The 9,381-nt window shown below is 42.4% G+C and overlaps 2 protein-coding genes across 4 annotated transcripts; one reads left to right on the plus strand and one right to left on the minus strand.

Annotated features, from left to right (window-relative positions):
• mtres1 (mitochondrial transcription rescue factor 1) lies at positions 1–2,019 on the plus strand. Of its 2 annotated transcripts, none has more exons than XM_034576367.1 (4): positions 1–77; positions 838–1,288; positions 1,443–1,515; positions 1,599–2,019. In XM_034576367.1, the coding sequence occupies exons 2-4, from the start codon at positions 858–860 to the stop codon at positions 1,779–1,781; spliced, it is 687 nt and encodes a 228-aa protein (XP_034432258.1). In that variant the 5' UTR covers positions 1–77; positions 838–857; the 3' UTR covers positions 1,782–2,019. The 2 variants fall into 2 exon arrangements, with proteins under 2 accessions (XP_034432258.1, XP_034432259.1); XM_034576368.1 differs by having other exon boundaries at positions 41–73.
• Positions 2,020–3,363: 1,344 nt separating this feature from the next.
• On the minus strand, positions 3,364–9,381 carry bend3 (BEN domain containing 3). 2 transcript variants are annotated; one of them, XM_034576365.1, is made up of 4 exons: positions 9,188–9,381; positions 7,811–7,865; positions 7,358–7,536; positions 3,364–7,247 (listed from the first exon to the last, which is right to left on the minus strand). In XM_034576365.1, exons 2-4 carry the CDS (start codon positions 7,860–7,862, stop codon positions 5,019–5,021), a joined length of 2,460 nt encoding a protein of 819 aa, XP_034432256.1. In that variant the 5' UTR covers positions 7,863–7,865; positions 9,188–9,381; the 3' UTR covers positions 3,364–5,018. The 2 variants fall into 2 exon arrangements, with proteins under 2 accessions (XP_034432256.1, XP_034432257.1); XM_034576366.1 differs by lacking the exon at positions 9,188–9,381 and adding an exon at positions 8,929–9,071.

A 9,381-nucleotide genomic window follows, 5' to 3' on the forward strand; every position in this document is an offset into this window, starting at 1 on the left:
AGCACATTGACGCGTAACCAATCAGCGGAGGCAAATAAGCAACGCACAGTAATAAGCAGTGAAAGGTTATCTCGTAGGTGAGTGGTCTAATAAATAATAATAATAATCATGTGAAGAGATTCCACTTCAGTGTGTCGCAGCGGAGTCCATCTGGCCACAGCCCACTGTGTGTGTGTGTCTGTTAGCTCGTAGCGAGTCCCTGCACTCACTGGAGAAAAGTGAAGCTAGTTAGCTGCAGCTAGCTCGGTTTCAACTTCACTCAGTCAGACGGGCTTGATGTTAGATTAGGTTTTATATTTAGTGACGCAGCAGGCAGCGACGAGACTAAACAGAATCTGCAACAGCGCTGACTCTCATCCAAATGTTTGTTGTTGTTTGGCTGCAAGCAGAAAACAAAAATATGTAAATAATGATGCTCCAGTTTGTGCTCTTCTCGTTATCAGTGTTTTTAAAGTAATTTGTGCTGAAGTCTTGAATGTATCCTTGATTGTTCTAGATTGTTATAGAGTGATGCTTTTATCTTGAAGGTTGTATTTGTTGAATAGTGCTGCAGAACCTAATCATCTTACCTTTCTATTTACAAAGGTATTTTAGCAATTGAAAAACAATTGGACATAGAATGTATTAAATTTAACAACACAATACATAGGGGTGAAATTATTTAGTGAAATAGGATATTATGTAAAGGTAAATCTCTAATAATCATTACTGATAATCAGGGTTAGTGTTAATACTAATTGATGATTCGTTATCTTACACATATAGACTAAAACTACATTTGTCACATGGAGGCTGGTGTTGCAGTGCGATGCCTCTTAACCTGTGGTGTTTTTGTAGTGACAGGGTGGAACACAAACATGCAGAATTTGGTGGTGCAGTCACTTGCCATGAGGCAGCTCGGGAGGCTGAACCCCCGCCACCTGCTGGCTGCTGGATATGGACTGAGGCAGACTAAATGGTGTCCCAGGAGCATACACACACGCCAGCTGTGGGGCTGCTCGTCATTCCCCACGCTTGGCTGTCACAGGCTGACCTCCCACGGCAGAGACTCTCTCAGGAGTTGGTCCGTTCATCATCTGAGATCCAAAAGCATCAAGAAGAAAGAAACTGCTCCGACAGCACAGGTGGAGGAGGAAGATGAGGATGAGAAACACCCAGAGGACAACGATAATGATGATGAGGTGGATATGGACCCAAATCAACCGAAGGAATATAAAGATATGGAAAAGTATGTTCAGTCTTTCCGGTACGATGGCATCATGAAGGCTGGCCTGGACATGGCAAATAAGTGAGTCAGTCAACATTTACTAGTTCCAACTGTGAAGACATTTCCTGTATAGCTGATGTATATTGGATAACCATAATCAAATGTGACTTGTAAACAGTAAAAAGGTCGAAGCCTTTTAATCCCTGAATAAAGCTTTTCTTTCGTTTTGTTACAGAAAGATTGAAGATGCCTTCTACAGCAATAAACTCCGGCTAAACGGGCAGAAACTCATCAAAAAAAGTAAAACGGTGAGTGATGTATGATGACAAATTATGTAGTCCTGCACTTAATCCTCAAATATACATTAACTCATATTTCTTTCTGTATTCAGGTGAAAGTTGGGGACACGTTAGACATGGTCCTGTCAGAGAACCAAGAAGGAAACACTGTTACCTTGATGAGAGTCATCGTCAGAAGTGTTTTTGCTGAAACCAGTAGAACAGAAAAGTACAAAGTTGCCATCAGGCGCTGGAAATCTATAGAGCTTTCCAAGGACGAGGCCTTTAAGCCATGAACTTGAATGGGACGGGAAGAGACTGTATTGCCAACAAGGCAACAACACAGAAATGGTATGACTGGCAGTTTGAATGGTCTCCAAGAAGTTGGATCGAGAATCGATAACAGTTGTATAATGTAAAGTGGTTTCTCAGTGGTTGTAGACATTCAGCAGTTGGCTGTGAGAAAGATTTGGATTGTTTACCTTTCCCCACCATATACTCTACGACTCCAATAAATGTGCACTTTGAAGTTTGGAAAATGTTTGAAGTTGACGAGTTTCCTCGGACTCGGTTGCCTGGGTTTGTTGTGCTTTTCCCTGTAAATCTTCATTTAATCATTTTCTAAATGGTACAAAATGGTACGAAGGACCAATATTCATGTTATTTAGTTTTCTCATGTACTGGCACAACAAAATTGGGAAATGGTCAGGATTCAGGACACGCACACCTCTCACTTCCTGCTAAAGAAATGTATGCATGACTAAGTACCTCAACAGTTTAGTGTTATTATGTAAAACAGTCTGATAATGTCATATTTATAACTAGGATTTTATTAGAAAGGTTATCATGATCCATTGTCATGTTAAATTGTCTTTATAGTATAAACTTCTATAAGAAGGCTTAACATAAGCACGTTGTTGTTAAAACAGTGGTGGCACAATGCTACATCAGTAACTGTAACGGAAATACAGACAGGTGACAAATTACAGGAAAAAACGACATACGGTGAGTTAAGAGTTGGGCCAACATGTGTCAACAGCTTCAGTGGTACTTTGCATTCAATCCACAAGTGTCTGAACTCGACTAAAGGGATGAAACACTGTTTTTCTAAGGTATACTGGTATTTTGATGATGATGATGATGAGAGAGAGAGAGATGTCACATCTGTCAGAAATGTCCTGTAGGTTTTCCTCTATTGGAGATATACTGAGATCTAACAACGGTAAAGGCCATAATAGAGGTTTTCAGACTTGAACTCCAGTGGATGTCCGCAGGATTGGGTCTGGTGTTTGAGATTCACAACAACACAGAAATCTCCAGTGTTCAGGTGAGGTGTGGTGCAACAGGCAGAGGCAGGACGCAATTTTGTTTACAGCACATGGACACATGCATCTTTCTCACCAAAAGCTCAGGGGCCTCATTTGTAAAACAGTGCGTAGGATTCATACTAAAAGTGTACGTGCGCACAAAAGCCGATTTTCTTTTTTGATTTATAAAACCGTGCGTACACACACCTGAACGCAATGTTCACTTTATAAATCACAGTCCACCTGGAAACGTTCGTACGTGGATCTGCCTCCAAGTCCGCCCTCTACACGCCCACTTTCAGCCATAAATGTTCAATGCAAAGCAACTAATGAACATTAAATTATCCTGCTGACCAACAGGTTTTCACAGTGAATCATGACAGAGTCACGGCACCAAGCGATGAGAAGAGGAAGCAAAACTTTCTGACCCTGACATCGAGGTGCTTGTTAGTGAGGTGGAGAGCGATTTTATGGGACAGCAGTGATGTGATTAATAATGAAAATACACTGATAGACTGTTGCTGCTGCTGATAAAACAGTGAATTAGAGCGAAGACGATAGAAAGAACGGAGCCTGAAATAAAAAAAATATCCAATTGGAGGCAAAAAAAGAATCGTTCCAAACTGTCAGAATGTGAGGGACCTGTCCGAGTTTTAATCTTTGTTATCAAATGTAGAGACAGTTGTGATGTCCACAATCTATACAATTTAAAATAATTATTATTATATACTTTTTTTGTACTGGGATGGATCAGTTCCATCGGTCGATCTGTGTAATACTGGACTCAGTTCAGCACAAAGATCCAAGATCACAGATCTATGGAATATATATCAGCTGATCAGTCATCATCATGGGACAAAAACTCTTTGTGATCACTGAACACTCATTTCCTCATTTGCGAGCATCCATCACGCAGCATTACGCCCGAGTATCACTTATAGCATTATTTATATATTTAGAGCAATCGGACCGATTACCTCATGAATCAGTGTGATCCTAACCTCCACTCTGGGATCTTATTTGGAAATAGAAGTTTGAAAGTGAATAGTTTGTCTATATTGTTTGTGAGTGATCTCCAGTGAGCTCTGTGCGCCAGATGGAACAGTCACGTTCACTGCTGCGATTTTACACACACTTGTCCTTGATGATACATGCACAGTCTTAGAAGATATTATACAAAACTATTAATGACTCAGCTGTTTAATGGTATCTGAATGTAATTTAATGTCAGCTGTTTTATATCTTTTTCAATTGAAGGTTCTTATGGAACAGTTTTGTCGTGCAAAAGCACAACTAAAGCTGTTGGTTTTAATGGTAATGATGAAGTGGATCAATAATCTGCTTCATTTCACCACCCCACATCTGCATCGTCATTTCCCGTCTCCACAATGTTCGTACGCATGGGTCAGAGTTAGCGTGGAAGTGCGCACATTCAAGTTTGTTTTTATAAATCCCAACGTTTGCGTGAGAAGTGGCGTACGCAAGTTTCAGGCCCTGTTTTGTGCGTACACAATGATTATAAATGAGGCCCCTGGACACTTTTGTCAGTGTCTTCTATGTGTGTGGCATCGCCTTTTCACCCTGAGATAATTGTTTTCTTTCATTTTAGAAACGTCATCAACACACCCACTCGTTCGCGGTGAATCCTGCGGAGGATCTCTTGCCGTTTTCTCGCATCGGCTGATTCAGGCATCCTGCAGAGTATTTACTCAGGTTCTGGCAGGAGAAACTGGGGAATGTTTGGAGCCTCTGACCCCGATATTAACGTTCTCACATACAGCCCCTCTGGAGATATATAGTTCTCTACTCATTTAGTCAGGTTTTTCCTTTAGTTTGTCACCTGTCTCTACATCACATAGTTGTGAATCATTGCTATCCATAGAGCAAATGTGTGATTGATGCTATCAGCTACTATAATTGTTATTGTTGTTAAGGCTACAACATTTATCAACAAAGAATGTTAGATAAGCTATGACAGTTTTGGCTTATAAATAGAAGCAGTTTTAACTCTTGAGCCAACATTAATAAGACTGCATACACTACAACATCTATTGCTGTAGTCCAAATATAAAATATGACAAAGAATAGTACTGAAGAAACTCATACCAGCTTGGCTTCATCCTACATAGGACAGTTATGTAAAAGTTCAACAATGCGGTTTCAGCTTATATAATGTGCAATTATTTTTCATGACAAAAAGTGTTGCCTAACTGGAGAGTACTGTAACTAGGACACAATGCTTGACCTCTTGGCCTTCTTGAGAATGTCACACTTCTTGCGATTAGGGCGCCGGCAGCGTTCGTCAATGCTTGGCACACATTCATAGTGCCACACCTCCTCCATCTTATCCACAGGATACACTGCTTCCACATAGTGACGGATCAATCTGAGGCGCACAGGGTCGAGCTGCTTCTTGTTGCAGGCCCCTGAATGGTTGTACTGCAACCGCAGGTTCTCCTGTGTAAAGAGTTCAGGGAAGAGGCGCACGAGCAGACGGGCAGCGAAGTTCCCAACAGAGAGACTCTGCTGGACGATTTCCCGTACCTCGGTATCTGAGAGCAGGTAGGCTGCTGGTACGGGGAAGTCAGGTTTGGATACATTCAGTTCATCCAGAGGAATTTTGCAAAAATCTTTGCTGCTTTTCTCAGGAGGTAAAGAGGGAATATCTGAATCATCTCTAATATCTGGATTGAGCTGGTTCAGCTGGCAAAGAAAGTCCTGCTCAGACTCTTGCCCATACACTTTGCGTTGCTGCAGGTAGGATCTCCTCTGCTCTGTGTCACGTCTCCTACACCTCTCATCAAGTTTCCCCACAAATTCTAACATCCACACTCTGTCGTTCTTGGCCCGAGGGTAGACTAACTGCACATAGTGACGAATCAGGTTTACACGAACAGGGTCGAGCTGCTTTTTCCCAAGAGAACCACTGCAGTTGTACTGCTTCCGTACGTTCTCTTGGGTGAAGAGCTCAGGGAACATAAGCACCAGCAGCCGAGAGGCAAAGTTCCCAATGGACAAGCTACATTCATAGTTGAATTTCAGCTGCTCCAAGGACAAGAGGAACCCCTGGGGGACAGTGAAGTCGGGTACAGGAATCTCCAGATTATCAAAATCCACGGGGGAGAGCAGTGACTTTTTGGCTTTGCGAATGGGCCTTTCATAATCAGCCACGTCTGGAACATTAATTATAGAAACATTTTCTGAAAGGCTGACTACATCATAGCCCTCATCGTTGATATTGTCAGGTTCACTCCCATTACCATTACTGCGAGGACCCTCGAGAGCATCCTCCATATGCTGAATGCAGACCTGGAGCCAGCTGTCCTCAGGCACATCAGGAAAATTTGCCTCCATGTACTTTCTTATAATTTCCATCTTGTCAGAGTCTAGAATGAGCTGCCCCACTCTACTGAAGCTACTGGAGCCCTCAGGCATTTTTCCTCCTTCAAACACCTCAGGGAAAAGACGGTGCATAAGAAAAAAAATTAAGTCCTCATGGGACGAGAACTCATCGATGTCCTCTGTGGCTTGTGTATTGAAAGCAGGGTCTGACTCAGCCAGGCTGTTTTGCTGGTTATCTAGAGCGACATGTTCCTCCTGACCCTGCTCATTGATGAAATGGTAGGTTTGAGGCTGCTCAGCTTTTATCCCAGCACCTGTGAGTGTCTGCTTCCTGAGCAGCTGAGCGCTCTCCATGTCCCTCTGCGCCCAAAAGCGATTAAAGAAGTCATTAATCTGGAGGAGACATTCTTCCTGCCAGACACTATTGTTCTTGATTGACGGGTAGCATACTTCGACGTAGTTACGGATCAGCTGCAGATGGAGAGACTCCAGCATTCTTTTGCTCGCCATGCATTCATGAGAGCACTCCCTTACTTTGAACAGCTCTGGGAAGAGATGCACCAGCAGCCGACACCCGAGCTCCCCGGCGCCGGATGTCTGCTCCATGAGCTGATTCAATTCGTCACTTGTTAGTAGATATTCAGGAGGAGGCTGGAACTCCGTCACCATCTCGGCGGGTTTGATCTGCTTTTTTATGCGCATGACTTCGAGGGTTAACAAGTCCACTTTGCTGTGAAGTTGTGTCATGCTCGAATTGAGGGTATTGAGAATAAAAAACATTTTCTCAATCAGTGGATAAAGGCTGGAGTTTGTTGTTGAAGCTTGGTCTAAACTGTCTGTGGTGGGGAGGGTCTCCAATTTGTCTTTTTCCTCTGGATTTTGGAGCTTGGACGAGAGGACGCTGCTGTAGTTGAGCGGAATTCCAGCATCAGGACTGGCCTGCTGCTCCAGACTCGGTGTATTCCTCTTCTCTGAGATCCTGTGGGAGATGCTGAAGAGAGGCTTTCTGTAGGACGCCCTGGACTTCTCCTGGACGCAGTCCCTGTTCTCTCCAGTTGTGGTGAGGCAAAGAGGCTCATGTCTGCTGCTCACATCAATCAAGTGCCTCCTCATCTAGACAGAGGAAACAACATTCAAAGCACAGAAATATGACAACTCAACCTGCACAATAAAAAAATGATATGCAGATAATTCCTAGATGAAATAGTTAGACATTAGCTTACCTCTGCAGAGACTCTGGCTCTCTTGCTGCTGGAGGACTGGTCTGTATCAGGACCCATCTCTGCTGATGTCCGTTTACCAGCCTCAGAGGTCGCATGAGTTCCTCCTCCACGTCCTTCAGGTAGCTCACAAACAGCATAGTCCTCCGCTTCCTCTTTAATGTCCTGGACATGCTTGTGTTCTGCTATAATGGGAGATTAAGACTTTCTTTGTTAAACCATGTCAGATCCTCATGTGATCAGACTTTCTTTCATGTCTCTTTCAAAGATGCAGTTGAGCCACATATATTATTCAGGAAAAAAAATCCTAAAATGTTGGTTTTAAAACTTTAACACAAATATTTAAAATCAGACTTGGATTAGATTAAAGGAGTCTAGCTCTTATACACCAGCTCTTTTTATCTTACTTATTACGTCAATTACTGGGGCTGTGGCAGATGTAAAGATAAAACTTGCCTTTGTCAAGCATTGCTTCATCTGAAACTTCCCCATGCTTGGAGAAATTCATAGCCTAGAAAAATAAATCACAAGCATAAAGTCACAGAAGAAAAACATCACGATACACATCAGCATAAGTGAACATATACATGATAGTGACAGTAGACCTGAAACAATGTGACAAATGATTAGTCAATTGACTTTGAAGTATTGAAAAATGTTGATCATTGACTAATCATTAAAATAATGTTTGAAAGCAAAATCGGTAGAAAATAAACAATTTCTCAATAAGTGTTTTTTTTAAGTGTTAGGACTGGGAGGCAAAACAATAACAATAATTATTGTAATATAATTTCATCAATAACAACACAACAAAAGTTAAATATATATCGATGTATTGTTTGTACAATAGTAAATGATTTGCTGTTTATTAAGTGTTTGAAGAGTTTAAAACCACAACCTTCACTCAGGAGCAAAAATCAGTCTTTAAACTAATATTAATTTGACATTTATCATGATAATTATTGATATCGACTGATATGATTTCTTTCTTTACCTTGACCATATTTTGGGCAATTTTGCACAGCCCTAGTTATGACTGACAGCTGACTGATCATCCATGGACTGTCATGCCAGTCAGACACGGGAGCTCCTGTGCATTCTTTACTATTTTGCTGACATTTTATAGAGTAAACAACAATTTATCAATTAATTTGAAGAAAAATAATCACTACATTAATCAACAATGAAAACAGCCTATAAGGTGACAGACGTTTTTCAGGACTTGAATCAATTCTGCCAGGAAAAGAAAACGGAAGTTGATGCTGTAACATTGGATTTATTAAAATATGATTGATTGATCGTGTTAACAACGAACAGATACAGAGTGTACGTTTACTATTAAGTGTATATAACTTGTATGGACCAATATAAACGTCCATAAACACACAGAGCAACATTTCCAACGTGCTACTTGTCTGTGCGGTGCAGCGCAGACAGTCGGCATGTGACCCGCTGCAGTGGCTCAGTGCTGACACAACGAGAGAGAGAGTGAAACATCCCGAGACGAGACGGGAACACACTTGCTGTCACAAAGGAGACACGTTGTTTTGGTGCTGTGCGCGGCGCCGAGTTACCTCCTAGCTTCACTGAGCAGCTACTTCCTCATTCTTCCGCCCCTCAACCAAAACAATGCTAGCGACCTGTGCGCGTGCAGCTGCAGACGAAGCCCCGCCGCCAGCGCAGCGAGCGAACCTGAGTGTTCGTGAGTCTGTGTCTCTGTGCAGGTCCGTTCCTCTGGCGGCAAAACATTTTGTTTGTGAATTTTAATGACGCGGCAATGTTTGCGTGGACGAGCTTTCACCCCCCCCCACTCTCTCCTGCTCTGACTCTTACCGTAAATTCACGGAAAAGGCGCGTGACCTGCGGTTCGAGCTCATCTTTACGGTTCCGAGCGAGTCCCCTGTACCGGTGTGGACGTGTTGGACATGTCGAAGGTTTGTCACGAGGTTTAATTCACAGGAAACTCTTCTTCTTGTTCATGTTTTTTTTCTCTCGCTCGGCTCCTGTGCTGTCTCGCGTGACGTGAC

This window comes from Hippoglossus hippoglossus, chromosome 22 (assembly GCF_009819705.1).
Source record: "Hippoglossus hippoglossus isolate fHipHip1 chromosome 22, fHipHip1.pri, whole genome shotgun sequence".
NCBI lineage: Eukaryota > Metazoa > Chordata > Actinopteri > Pleuronectiformes > Pleuronectidae > Hippoglossus > Hippoglossus hippoglossus.

What these genes read in the sequence shown, in the direction of transcription:
- mtres1 (XM_034576367.1), top strand. Translation starts at nt 858, where the DNA reads ATGCAGAATTTGGTGGTGCAGTCACTTGCCATGAGGCAGCTCGGGAGG. An exon ending in GGCCTGGACATGGCAAATAA is followed by an intron (nt 1,289 to 1,442) that starts GTGAGTCAGTCA and finishes GTTTTGTTACAG; the next exon opens with AAAGATTGAAGATGCCTTCT. An exon ending in TCATCAAAAAAAGTAAAACG is followed by an intron (nt 1,516 to 1,598) that starts GTGAGTGATGTA and finishes TTCTGTATTCAG; the next exon opens with GTGAAAGTTGGGGACACGTT.
- bend3 (XM_034576365.1), bottom strand. Translation starts at nt 7,862, where the DNA reads ATGAATTTCTCCAAGCATGGGGAAGTTTCAGATGAAGCAATGCTTGAC. An exon ending in TGAAGCAATGCTTGACAAAG is followed by an intron (nt 7,537 to 7,810) that starts GCAAGTTTTATC and finishes CCATTATAGCAG; the next exon opens with AACACAAGCATGTCCAGGAC. An exon ending in GAGCCAGAGTCTCTGCAGAG is followed by an intron (nt 7,248 to 7,357) that starts GTAAGCTAATGT and finishes TCCTCTGTCTAG; the next exon opens with ATGAGGAGGCACTTGATTGA.